This window comes from Fukomys damarensis, unplaced genomic scaffold (assembly GCF_012274545.1).
Source record: "Fukomys damarensis isolate Sample0158 unplaced genomic scaffold, DMR_v1.0_HiC HiC_scaffold_36, whole genome shotgun sequence".
In the NCBI taxonomy this organism is placed as follows: domain Eukaryota; kingdom Metazoa; phylum Chordata; class Mammalia; order Rodentia; family Bathyergidae; genus Fukomys; species Fukomys damarensis.
The window spans coordinates 48,968,507-48,982,026 of NW_022900948.1; the positions used below are offsets into that span (position 1 = coordinate 48,968,507).

The 13,520-nt window shown below is 55.1% G+C and overlaps 1 protein-coding gene and 1 pseudogene across 4 annotated transcripts; both read right to left on the reverse strand.

Moving 5' to 3' along the window:
* Positions 1-4,816: 4,816 nt before the first annotated feature.
* Positions 4,817-10,373, reverse strand: LOC104851599 (annotated as a pseudogene).
* A 77-nt stretch (positions 10,374-10,450) lies between these two features.
* On the reverse strand, positions 10,451-13,514 carry Fbxw5 (F-box and WD repeat domain containing 5). 4 transcript variants are annotated; one of them, XM_010608835.1, is made up of 8 exons: positions 13,309-13,514; positions 12,981-13,138; positions 12,653-12,770; positions 12,373-12,521; positions 11,853-12,270; positions 11,545-11,692; positions 11,253-11,465; positions 10,451-11,168 (listed from the first exon to the last, which is right to left on the reverse strand). In XM_010608835.1, the coding sequence occupies exons 1-8, from the start codon at positions 13,499-13,501 to the stop codon at positions 10,925-10,927; spliced, it is 1,641 nt and encodes a 546-aa protein (XP_010607137.1). In that variant the 5' UTR covers positions 13,502-13,514; the 3' UTR covers positions 10,451-10,924. The 4 variants fall into 4 exon arrangements, with proteins under 4 accessions (XP_010607137.1, XP_010607136.1, XP_010607135.1 ...); XM_010608834.1 differs by having other exon boundaries at positions 11,253-11,447; positions 12,596-12,770; XM_010608833.1 differs by having other exon boundaries at positions 12,596-12,770.
* Between the last annotated feature and the right edge of the window lie 6 nt (positions 13,515-13,520).

The following is a 13,520-nucleotide window of genomic DNA, read 5'->3' on the forward strand; positions in this document are numbered from 1 at the left end:
GCCCTTGGCCTGACCACGGTGGCACCCCAGTAGGTGGGAGTGACCTCCGCATGTCCCGTACCCGGGTGTCAGCAGGTCATCTGCCGCAGTGGTGAAGCATGGCTGGTGCGTGGACAGTGGCCACAGCCCCACCGCAGCTCTCCTCGTGCTCTGCACAGGGTTTGGAGCTCCTGTCCGCTGGCTGTTTACCCTTGTGCCTGTCTCTCTGTCTACAAACAGTATTGAAAATACGCAGCGGTTGTACCCTGAGCCATTGGCAGGTGCTGGGGTTGATCCGGTGATACCCACTGCCGTGTTCCCTAGAGGAGACACCCCATGTTTTAAGATCTCTGGCTCTGAGTTCTTCCTGCTGACCTAGAAGTAAAGTTGGAGGCCCTGGCCGAACCCCAGAGTGCGGCCTGGGCTCGAGGGCTGCTGTGAGGAGTGGTCCCTGTCCTCATGACCTGATTTCTAGGAGGCAGCAGGCCAGGCACCTCTGCTGGGCCCAGGCCCCTTCCAGGTCTTCCCCATGGAACTGCAGAGTAAGTCAGGGACAGCAGACCTGGTTTCCACTTTACTCGGGGGATTGAACTCGGGTCCTTGCACTTGCAAGGCAGGCCACCGAACTGCTGAGCTAAATCCCCGGCCCTCATTCATTTTTTTGAGAGAGGATTTTGCTGTGTTGCCCAGGCTGGTCTTGAGCTCCTGGACTCAGCAGTCCTCCTGCATCAGCCTCGCAAGTAGCCGGAGCTATGGGCACTGCCCACATCCTCAGGTGCACTCGGCAGGAACTCGGGTCCTTGCACTTGCAAGGCAGGCCACCGAACTGCTGAGCTAAATCCCCGGCCCTCATTCATTTTTTTGAGAGAGGATTTTGCTGTGTTGCCCAGGCTGGTCTTGAGCTCCTGGACTCAGCAGTCCTCCTGCATCAGCCTCGCAAGTAGCCGGAGCTATGGGCACTGCCCACATCCTCAGGTGCACTCGGCAGGGTCAGAACTTCTTGCAGTCACGGGTGTCTTGCTGTGGTTTTAATTTTCATTTTGTAGGTGTCGAGGGAGGTGGCTGTCTCTGGTGACGTCAGTCACCTTTTGCCTGTGTTTAAACTACACATTATCTTCTTAGATTGAGTGTGAGAGTTACCTGCATATTCTGGGTACAAGGCCTCTGTTAGGCGCAGGGTTTTCAGGTATTTCCTCTAAGACTGTACTCAGATTTCACCCTTGGAGCAGTGTCTTTTATCTGGAAGTTTCCTCAGCTTTGCCTTTTGTGGATTGTGCTCTAAACCATGTCCCAGGACTCTTCCTAACTCAGATAGTGATGGTCTCTCTTGTGAGCTCTCTACAAGTTCTACACATTGCGCACTCTGCACGTAGGTCTGCAGTCCGCTTCTGTGAGAGGTGTGAGCTTCAGGGGGCCGCTGTTGCAGGACCACAGATGGCACAGTGCCCATGGGCTGGCCACGGCCTCTCCCTGGATGGGTCTGCCCTGTGGGGAATGATGATCTTTCTCTGTTTTTATAGATTTGTGAGGAGGTGATTTTTCACATTTGTATGATCTGCTGTGTTCTGCTAATCTGTTATCTGTTCCTTTACCCATAGCTTCTCTAATTTAAGCTTGGCTTTCACAGCTGTTTTAGCTATGTTTGCTCCTTTGCCAGTGCATGCAAATGTCGGCATCAGAGGCTCTCTGTAAGAAACCCCACCAGGTCTTATCAGGCTCATGGGAGTCGGGGTTTAAGGGTCCTCTGTCCACGGCTCTCCTGGCCTCATGCACCTCCATACTCCGAGTGGCTCTGGGAGGTGGGTGTGTGTTTATCTATGGACTTAGGGTTTTTTGTTTTTTATGTGGTACTGGGAATCAAAACTCAGGACCTTGAGTTTTTGAGGCAGACACAGGGCCACTGAGCTGCATGTACCCCAACCCAAGTTAGGGGTTTATTTATAAGCAATCGTGTGTGAGAGCAGCAGATTAGTTTTGTCTTTTCCAGTCTGTGACCCAATTTCTTTTTTTTAATAAATTTTATCCCATCCCCCATCCCCTTCCTCTCCCTATGTACAGAAGCTTTGTTTCCATGTTTTTCCATTTTCCCTCTTCTTTCCTTGTCCCTTCCTTCCTCCCTCTCTTCTCCCTGGTTCCTCTTCCGATCTGAACACTTTCTTCCCATTTCCCAACATTCATTGTACATCTCTGTCCTTATTTCTACTTTGAGTTTCTTACACCAGGAAACAAAGCAGTATTTAAACGTGTGTATCCAGGTTATTTCATGTAACGGTGTGGTATCAACCCATTTAGCTATAAATATCTGAAGCTCATCCTTTATGGCAGAGTGTATAACAAAAAAATACATCTTGGGCAGGGGATGTAGCTCAGTGGTACTGGCACCAGCCTCACAAGCACAACGTCCTGAGTTAGATCTCGGGTACCGGAAAAACAAAACCAAACCACATCTTTATCCATTTGTCAGTTGATGGTCATTTGGGTTCCAATGTTTAGCTATTACAAACTGTGCTGCTGTAAACATGGGTGTTCATACATCACCGTGGCCATGAGATTCTTTTTTTGGGGGGTGGTACTGGGGATTGAATGTGGGCCTTTGCACTTGTGAGGCAGTTGCGAGAACCACTGTGTCAAATCTCCGGCCCCATACATCACTGTGGTATGATGCTTTTAATTCTCTCGAGAAGATGCCAAGAAGAAGTATACCTGGGGCAAATAGGACCTCTGGTTTTAGTTTCTTGAGAAATCTCCACTGTGATTTCCACACTGGTTGCACCAGTCTGCTTCCACCAGCAGTGGAGAAGGGTTCCTTTTCTTCCACAGCCAAGCCAGCATTTGTTTTGCTGTTGGTTGATTTCTTTTTTTTTTTTCTTTTTTCTTTTTTTTTTGGTACCGGGGATTGAACTCAGGTCCTTGCGCTTGTGAGGCAGGCCACCGAACCACTGAGCTAAATCCCTGGCTCTGTTGTTGGTTGATTTCTTGACAGCAGTCATTTTTTCTGGAGTAGAATGGAATCTGAGCGTTGTTTTAATTTGCATCTCTTGAATAACTGGTGACATTGAACATTTTTTCATATATTTATTTGCCATTTCTAATTCTTATTGGAGTAATACCTTTTTAATCACATGCCCAGTTTTGCATTGAGTCTTTAAATTTGGGCTGTGACCTGTGGGCTGAGACATCCTGTGGGGATCTGACAGGCATTGTTGGAGTGGATGCCCTTGCGTTCTTCCTGGGCTGGGGAAAGCATCCCTCTCTCCATGGCCGGCAATGCCCCTGCAGAGTGCTTTGTTGGTTTTCTGAGCAGGCTAAGCGGTTCCCTGGTCCTTGAAGTTTGCTGAGGCTTTTGGACCCAGGGCCTCATGTGTGCTAGGTGTGTGCTCTGGTGCTGAGATGCTTCCCATCCCTTTAAAAAAAATTGGCCAGGCATGAGATGCACACCTGTGGCGCTCTTCCAGCGTCCAGGGACTTGCAGGTAGCCATTCCTTTTGACCATTGGTGGTGTGGCACGTGTGCTCTGGAAGTTTGCCATCGCTTCTCCTGATGTACCGTGTGGTCACAGCCATCCGTGCCAGGACTGAGGCAGCCTTGCTGTCCTGCAGTAACCCGCCTTGGGCATGGCGTGCTGCTGTGGGTGGAGCAATGTACGTTAAGGATCTCACGTACGTCTTTGCATGGGAGCCCCACTTACCCATGGTTTCGCTTACCCTTGTTTAATTGCAGTCCAAAACTAGTTAATGGAATTTTCAGAAATAAACAATTAATGGTTTAAATTGCGCAGCACTCTGAGCAGTGTGGGGGTGTATCGTGCCATCCTGGCACCGGTTATGGCTTCGTCTCCTTCCCCACAGCATACACCACCCTCCTGTCAGCTGCTCGTCACTCTCGGCTGTGGCATCACAGCACTTTTGGCTGGGGGCCTAGACCAGCACAGGGTGGTGCTGCTGGAGACTCACATTCACCTGGTGGTGCTTCCTGAAGGAAAGGTGTGGTGCAATGTGACTGCATCATGTGACTTATTCTGTCATTGTGGTTGTGTGCCTGATTTATAAATAAGCTTTACTGTAGACACAAGTGCTCGTGGCCACGGGCTTGTCCTGTCCTCTGGCACCTGCTGGGCATCTAGGGACATTGCCCTGCAGATAAGGGGACACTGTGTTGTCTTCGGTGCTGATGTGCAGACTCTGCAGACAGAAGTCGGTGTCAGGAGTGAGGGTGTTGCTATAACCTGTGGCCTGAAGTGTGGGGATGGCCGTGAGACTGGCTAGTGGTGGGACAGGCTGGAAAAAGCAGGGTGCGGTCAAGGCCATCTGCTCATTCTGAGGAGGGCTCAGCAGAGCTGGTGGGGAGCCTGCAGCTCCCCGGGGATGTCAGGGTCATGTGTCCGTGAGCAGGGTAGAGGGTGTACAGGAAAGGCCTCAGTCGGAAGCGAGATCAGGGTTGTGGAAATGAGCAGCATGCTTTTTGCAGTCACGAGGAGCCTGTCTGATCCTGTCTGTGCCCGGGGCTCTGGGGTGGTAGCATTTAAGAGGCCTGAACTCAGGTGTCTGGGGAAGAAATCTCTAAGCAGCAGAGCATTCCTGGTGCTGTGTGGCTGCTTTTTTGGTTTGTTTGTGTTTCATTATAGCAAGGTGCAAGGAGGAAAGAGATTATTTTTTTGTTTTTTTTGTTGTTGTTTTTTGAGACAGGGTCTCACTATGTAGTTGAGACTGACCTGGAACTTACTTTGTAGCCCAGGTTGGTCTCGAACTCACAGCAATCAGGAGGAAAGAGATTGTGAAAGCTCAGGCTTTACCTTTATTTTATTTATTTAAAATTTTTTTTGGAGGTCAAAAAGAAAACATTTATTTCTCAGGCCAGGGGAAAAGGGGGCTCACAACACCTTGCTTTGTTTTTGGAGGAAATCAAGTAGCCTGCCCTATAGCATCTTATGGGAAAGGAATTTAAGAAAACTAGTGGTGTTCTTGAAGAACTGGGAGGAAACTGTGTGCCTAATCACAATCTATGGTGGGTAAATGCCAAGATGGGCAACTCTGACCAGAAATGGGAGATACTTTCCAAATACCGCCTGGTTCTGGAACTAAATTTTGCTCTGCTGCTACCAACCACAGAGCTGTCAGAGGAAGGTGGGGACTGGGGAGACTGATCTGGACTGTCCCCCACCATGCAGCGTTAACAGCTGACAGCAACCAGGCAACACCTGGACCTTCAACTTGCCCTTCCTTTGGGGACCACACCACCATCATTTTCTTACCCAGTGAGTAGTTACTAGGGTATTTTAAAAATAGTAATTTACAGATACCTCTAAGACTCCCTGGTATGAGAACCTGTTTTGAGAAAACCTGCCCTGGAACAGTCTGCTGGTGACATCTCCCAGCCAGTTTCATCCCAAATGCCCTCTCTGGCGCTCTTAGCAATCTAAGACGCTGGCACCGGTGAGGAACCTCTCCGCTCTCCCCTGCACACACCCACACCCTCAGCAGTGTGCTGCCCCAGAGGCCTGGCCAGGAGAACGCACTCAGCCTGATCTGCAGAGGCCCTGGAGTCGACACTTTCCCACTCAGCAATTTAAGTTCCTACACCTTGAGCTAAAAAGGTTTCGTGAATATCATTAAGTCATTCTTCTGCCAAAGAACTTGTCTTGTGTGATTTTGGATTGTTCACTGCATTAATGAGGAAACAATTTCAGCTCTTAGGAATTTCCTTTTGAGATTTTGAGTGAGCCTGTTCTCTCTAGATGCAGTCTGGGTGCAGAGGCCCCAGGAATGGGATTCCATAAACCTCTCGTGAGCATCTCAGTGCCAGCTTTCAGAAGACAGAGATTGTCTCTCTTTACCTTTGGTCCCTTTGCTGCTTACTATGCATTTGTCTGATCTAAGACAAAACAAACGCAACCACAGAGTGGAAAGGATGAGGGCTGCCTTGCTAACTACGAGGCAACAGGAGTCTTGACTTCCTTTCCGGAGCTTTTGCAGTTATGCCAACTCAGTGACAGCACCAGACCCCAATTCTTCATGCTGCCAGGGCTGCTGCAGAGCTGTTAGCCTGATCACCGGGACGCTTCTTCATCCCCTGCCAGAGACACAGACTTACAGAGGGGGAGGCACGTTAATTACGAGAAGGCCAAAGGTAGGGGAGGCGTGGGTCAGGGTGACACAACCATGGGGAGGATGGGAGCCTGGCCACGGGGAGGGTGGACCCGTGACGGCCCTAATCCTGGAAGTCATTAGATACCATGGGGACAAGGGGGGCATTGAGCCGGTCGAGTTCGTCCACTTGTGGTGGCTGGTGCACGAGGACCTCCGGGTCCTCCATGACGTCCTCACTGGCACCTACCAGGTTTGTGAGGGACCTGCTTCGAACACACTGGAAATCCGCATGGCAACTCTTTCCTTCTTTTTCCCATGACATCTGGATAAAGGGACGCTGCGTGTAATTATAGATAACTTCAGACCGCCTGCCAGGTCTTCTCTTTATTTTTTCTTTACAGGTAGGTTAACCTTCGATCCTAAAGCGAATGTTTTTCAGACCCTGTTCCTTTAACACTGTTTTAGCAACATCTCGATTCTCATTATGTTTGAAGAATCTATAGAGCTTGGAACTATAAAGAATTTGGGAGAACTCTTCTTCCATGGGCGGGGGGTGGTCTTCATCCCAGTCCACGGAGTCCTCGTCCGTCAGCATGACAATGTGGCTCTCACGCTCCCCTGTCTTGGCACAGCCCACCATGATGGGCAGAATCAGCTCTTCGAGGTAGTGGTCAAACTGCTTGTGAGCACCATCGTTAGACAGCTCGTGCAGTAAAGCACTCAGATCTTGACACCAGATAGTGTTGAAGTCAAAATTAATGCAGAGATAATCACAGGTGTCTCTGAGGTCTGGGATAGAGATGCCATCCGGACAATTGATGATACCAGTTTTGTAACAGTCCAGCACTGTGCGAAATACAGTCGCACTGATTCCTTTGGCAATCTCATACTCTCTCCTCATTGGGCCGTGTGAAGTTGTACTCTCTTCCTGGTCTGAACATCCTTCCCAACACGGTGTCCGGATGAGCAGTGAAGATCTGTGGATTCACAACAAATCGTGTGCCATCTACAAGACGTGTCACTTTGGTGCATGGGAATGAGTGTTACTACCGAAGCCCACACTGCTATTTCCAAATCTTTCTGGAGCAATAAAGGGTTCGTGGTTGCGCTTACTCCTGCTCTGGAAGCAAGAGCCTTTGATGTCCTCGGGAAGTGGCAGCATGTGAGAGAACTGAAGATTTGCTGGCAGAGAGGCGTAGTCAAGCGAGAGATCTTCATTCCTGGGACCTACTGGGTGTGTGAGATTGTGAAGACTAGATAGAGCCAGGCTGATTGTTTCTTTCTCTTGAGCTGCAGCTAAGGAATCATCCACTGTGCAGCTGGCCTCTGGCCGCAGTAACCTGTCGCTCTCACTGCCATGGTGAACATTCATCCTCGGACCCTGTATCCTGAACTGTCTGCTTGATCACAGAGAACTCTCTTTGTCACTCCCCGATGAGCCCCACTCCCCAGGCTGGAGTGGCCATGCGGCTGAGTCACCCGGCCCTCGGGGTAGGCAGGCTGGGAAGGGAGGCTTTACCTAGAAAGGTTAATAGAATGAAGGGAATTGAGGGATTCTCAGCCTGCTGTGTGCAGAGAGCATTTTCGGACAGGAATCTGAGGTTTGAGGTTTGTGGAGTGCTGGCACCTGGCACTGCATGGAGAGAGCCTTGGGCCTGGGAGCTTGGGTTCCACTGTCAGGTCTGCCACACTCCCCAGCCCCTGGCATCCCAGCTCAGGGCCATGCCTGTGCATGTAGAAGGGGCTGACCCTGCAGGCTGTGGTAGCCTCCACCTGCATCTCACCAGCACTGCAGAGACAGTAGAGATGTTATAGAAAGCTGGTGCCATGCCTGGTGGAGCCCAAGAACCCAGCTCCCCAGCACCCAGAACTGAGGACCCCAGGGTATAGCCCCAACTAAGAGCCTGGGCCTGGGCTGTGCTCCAATGTACTGTGTGGGGCTAGATGCTGCTGGAGGCCTGGCCCAGCCTTGGCCAGGGTCTGGTTGGGCCTTGAAGTCTGGACTCTTGGCTTAGTTTGAGGGTCTTTCCTTTTGGGTTTGGACTCCACTCTCCTCCCTTCCTGTATCCCCAGGCATGAGGGCTGCTGTGTGCCATTGTTGCTGGGTGCATCTGCAGCTTGTTGAGAGAGGCCCTTTGGGATTCAGACTCTGGCCCTGGGTGGTCCCTTTGCGTCCCCCAGGTCGCCCTGGCCTGTACTGAGCTGCCTGGCAGCACCTTCCCCAGAGCAGTGTCTGTCGTGAGCCCGTGGGAGAGGATTCTGGTGGGCAGCCCTCCTGCCTGCACGCAGAGACCTCTGTGGCCTCTGGGCTCGTGGCTGTGCTGTGTGCATTCTGTGTAGGTGTCCTTGGGCTTGCTCGACTCTCAGTCTGCAGGTCCACACTTGCAGTGAGTACGGGAGCTTTTAGCCATCATTCTTGCAGATCGTCCTTTTCACCTTGTGGGCTCTGACCCTATCTCCCGCCCCACAGGTGCTGAGCGCAGGCTGGATTCTCCCTTTGTCCTGTTGGGCGGGTCTTGGCACAGGGAGATTTTGTCACAACTGCCTTGTATTTTGTCGGGTAATTCCAGCATCATCTTCTCATCCTTGGTCTGTGGTGTGTCCTCCTTGCAGGCTGACATTTTTCTGGTCGGTCCATGTTAGATAATTTGGGAAACTTCCAGACATTCTGAACATTCCGTTTTGGCTGCAAACTTCCTTCTGTCCTGCAGAAATGCTGTGTCTGTGCAGCGGGCACTTGGTCTTGTGGGCCATGGCCTGGTACGCTCTGGTCTCCAGTCACTGCTCCTGGGGAGTCCCGGTCCAGTGTGACCTGCACTGTCTGGCTCAATTGATCGCTGTAGTGAGGAGCAGCCTTGGGCTTAGGAACAGCTGCCTTGTGGGGCTGCTCTCCACAGCTCCCTGTAACCTTTAGCCCTTCAGCCAGGCATTTGGGGTGCAGTTGGCCTGCCCTCTTGTCCTTCTACATGGCAGGAGGGCAGAGGGAGAAAGTGACAAGATGGCTCCCTCTTGAGCTGTAGCTGCACTGATGGCAAGGACAGTCCCCGGCCCACATCCCCAACCTGATGTGGCTCTGTGGGCTCCCACGGCCCCCACAACCCACCACAGGGGTGCTGGGTACGAGGAAGCCAAGGAAGAAGGCCCAGGGCACTCCCGCTCAGCACCAAGCCACTGCTGGGCTGGTCCTGGGCTCACTTCAGGTTCTAGCAGCATGGAGTCAGGTGCTGTACCAGGGAGGAGAGGTGACTGGTGCCAGCTGCGGGGCCTCATGTCTCTGCTCCTCATTCATGCCGCAGTGCAAGGTCTGTAGCTGCATCACGGGCAGAGCCTCGTGCCCCACTTCATCCAGGGAACCCAGCCTCCCTAAGTGCTGAGGGTTCTGTGCCCTTGTTGAGCCACAGGGCACAGGATACATCCACACGTGGTTCCTTCTCCGTCAGAGGTCAGCCTGTGTCAAGATTTCTTTGCGTGGCTCCCATTTCCTCTTCACTAGTCTGCACCATACCTGGGCAGGTGGGATGCAGGGCCCCCTCACCTGCTGTCCCTGTGGGCTCTGCCTGCTGCTTCCTGATCTTCACACAGGGCAGTGTTCGGCATGAGCTTTTAGTGTCAACCACTCTGCCTGTTCCAGCTTGTCTGAATTTCTGTTTTCAATTTCTGCTTCCCTGCTCTATAGTACGTGGGTCTGTCCTTTCCACTTTATATCAGATAGGTCTCAGGTCCTCTTCCAGAAGCCGTGGGGCTATGGCTGTTCGAGAGGACACACACCACACCCTCTATGGGCCCTTGTGGCTGGGGCTCCCAGCTTCACCTGACCCATATGGGGAGGTCTGTTGTGCTTCCCAGGCTGGGGACGGAGCCCAGGCTCAGAGACGCACCAGTGCAACACCCCTTGGACACAGCCACTCCTCTCCTGGCTTTCATCTGCATCCGCATGTGGGGTGTGAACACTTGCCACATTGGGGCCCTCAGGCCACACTGTGCAGTGCCAGCTCCCTGCCCCCACCTGACCCCGTGGGTGCTGTGGCTCCCCAGCAGGCCGGGGGCCACCTCTGATCCACGGTGCCTCACTCATGCCAATCCCCTCCATGTTGTTGTTTCTGTGGGGACCAGGGCATCCTGAAACCAGCACTCAGTGTAGCCAGCTGCACATATGGCCCACTTCTGTCCCCACCTGGGGGTGCCCAGGCCCACTGGCCTGACCAGAGCCCACCCACTCCCTTTCCCCAGCCGGCAGCCCGGGAAGTCCCCTCCCCCGTGAGGACGACGGGGCATACTGGGACCATCCACGGCCATCGGTACAGTGTGCAGCAGCTGCTCCGGGCTTCATCTCCATTGCATCAGGAGCCCCAGGGGGACAACGCAGGCACAGCAGAGACAGGGAGTGTGCTGCGGCCAGCTCTTTATTCGGGGCCTCAGGGCAGCGAGTGCACGTGTGTCTGCAGCAGCCCACGTGCTCACCAGGACCACTGGCACACAAGCCGAGCGCCAGGGCCTGAGCCCTCTGCTGCCAATGGGCTGCCATCCTGGGCCTAGGACCCCAAGGTGTGGGCTATACTGTGACGCGTGCCTGGCTGATAGCCCAGGCTGTGTGACCTTCTGGCCAGGAGAGGGGTGGGTGAGAGGGGAGGCCTCAACGTCCTGTGTACCCCAGGCTGCCGCGGCTGGCGTGGGGTCTGTGGTGCCACCCTCAGTGGCCACTGAGTGCTGCACCCAGTGGCGTGAGCAGTGCTGTGCTCGGCGTGTGGGCCTGCGCCTGTCCTCAGGCTATGCTGCCGCAAGCTGCTCTGCCCACTCAGAAAAGAACTGCGGACCCTGTTTACCCCCAGGGGTCCTCACAGCTCAGGTCCCTGCTGCCCTCAGCGCCGGTGGCTGGCAAACCAGGAGAAGAAGGGCCGGGGGCGGGGGCGCGGGGCCTGGAAGACACGCATGGTACGGGGTGAGCGCCAGGCCTTGATGGTGGCGTCATCGCTGGCTGTCAGCAGGAGCTCCTGCTCCTGAGGGCTGAAGGCCACCGAGTTGACCACGTCCTCATGCCGCAGCTTGGCCAGGCAGATGTTGTAGTGGCGGTCCCAGATGTAGCCATGCCGGTCCTCGGCCCCGCTGTGAGACAGGGCCTGGGTGAGCCCCATGCCCACTGCTGGTGCCCCTGCCCCAGCCCTGGCCACCCACGCCCAGCACCCACACCTGGCCACAAAGTCCCTGCTGACGTCCAGGAAGATGAAGAAGCACTCGTCGTTGGGTGTGTAGGCGCGATGCGCACGTAGGGCCCGCTTCACCTCCCGCATGGTCTTGAGGTCAAACACCAGCAGGTCAATCTCCTCCGCGATAGGCGGCGGCTGCATGGGGTCAGCCACCACCGAACCAGGTGGCCAGGCACGGCTGTTCACGTACAGGTACCTGAGCAAGGGGCGTGCACTAGGAACTGACATGCACAGGCTCAGGCTGCTGGAGGCCCCCGCCTGGGATGCAGGCCCACCTGTTGTCGGGGGACAGCCCCATGCCAATGATGTGTCCATGCACGTCAATGACATGGTCCAGCGCATCAAAGAAGGCGTCGGAGCCCCGGCCCTCACCCAGCACGGGCCCCGCCGTGGTCATCTGGTGAGGCAGGATCTGCTTGATGCCTGTGGAAGACAGAGCCTACAGGGTCACCCCAGAGCACCCAGCCTGATCTGAACGCCCTAACCCCAGCATCTCCCACCACCCGGCCTGGGACTGGGTGTGCAGGGACCAGGGGATGTGAGCCTGCTGTGGGTCCTGTGCTGGCTCCTGGCCCTGCATTACCAATCTGGTGCGGCGAGTAGGTGAGGCAGCCGGTGGTGAAGATGAGGTACTTGTTCCTGGCAGTGCTGCGTTCAGGTGGCTTGGTGCGGCCCTGGGCCAGCAGCTCAGCCACCCTGGTCTCTAGCGCGCGCTCTGACAGCTGTGTGTGCCCATCCAACATGCCATCCAGCGCGTGCCGCAAGCCTTCCTTGGCGCGGCCTGGGGCACGCAGAGCTGGGCTGGCTGTCTCGTCCTCACTGTTGCAGCCCAGGTCAAAGACACGGCATGGGGATACAGCCTGGTCACCAGCATCCAGCAGGAGGTCGGGGCTGTCGAAGCGGCTACAGTCAGCCACCATCACCGTGCGGATGGTGCTGGCGTTGAGGTTCTGGATCTTGAAAAGCCGCTTCACCACATTGACGTTCTCTGACTCCACATCCTATACAGGGCACAAGTGTGGTGGGGGCCAGGCCGTGGGTCAGGCCTGGGAGCCCTGCTTGCCCCCCCGTGCCCTTTGTCTTGACCCCTGTTCCTGCTGCACCTGGAAGGCATTGTTGAGCCACAGCACAGAGCAGGAAGTGATGTCTCCGATGCGGTGCAGGTTCCCCGAGATGAGGCTAGTTTCTGTGAGCCAGCAGCCGAACACGTCGTAGGGCTTATTTCGTACTCGGGACAGCAGGGCGAAGGAGTCTGCGGGGAGGCCAGGGCTGGGCAGGCTGTTGGCAGAGGGTGGCAGCGTGGCCCAGCCCAGGGCTCCTGCTCACCTAGGCTGATGACAGCAATCTCACCAGATGAAGAGTTGTGTGGCCCCAGAAACACACCTGAGGCCAGCAGCAGCGAGTCATCCTGGTTGAACTGGGAGAACTGGGTGTAGCTCCAGTTGTAGGGCCTCATGTCTGCACTATGCAGCAAGGAGATGCTCAGGTCATTGTTCCAGATCTGCATGAAGATGTGGGTGGGTGGGACCTGGCCAGGACTCTCAGCAGGGGCAGCAGGGAGGCCCTGTCCCAGGCCCTCCACTGAAGCCGTCCAGAGGCTGAGAGCGACAGGAGACTCCCGTGTGACCCTGTCCTAGGCATCTTGAGCTCCTCCCATCTCTGGGTGCCCACGCAGTCCAGGCCTGGGGTGCAGGCCCAGTGACACCCTCACCTTCACCGTGCAGTCCTTAGAACAGGAGGCAAACTGGTACCCCGAGTGGGAGAAGCTGAGGTGCAGGACCTGGTCCGTGTGTTCCTGCAGTGTCTGCACCTCCACGCAAGGCACCGAGTCGTAGAGCCTCCGAAACTCCTCATACCAGGACGTGGCCGCTGAAGGCAAGACAGCATCACCTCTGCACCCAAGCCTCCTTCTCCACAGGCAAGGCCAAGGGCTGGGGCCTCCAGCCTCTGGCCACAGATAAGGCCTACCCGGGGGCTGCACCGTGTGCTCAGGGAGGACCCCCCCCCCGCTGAGTGGCCCTGCCCGTGTGGGTGCTGACCTGGGTGTCGGGGCACATCCCGGGCCACCTGATAGTAGCGGTAGAACTGCTCCCTCCACAGGAACTCATCGCGGGAGACCGCCTGCCACTGGCGGCACACCAGCCCGGCGGCCAGCACATCAGCCGGGCCCAGGCTCAGGAAGATCTGGTAGAGGAGGCAGTCGGGGAGCAGGGGCGTGCCCCCCTCGTCCATCGTGACATTCTGCCCGGGC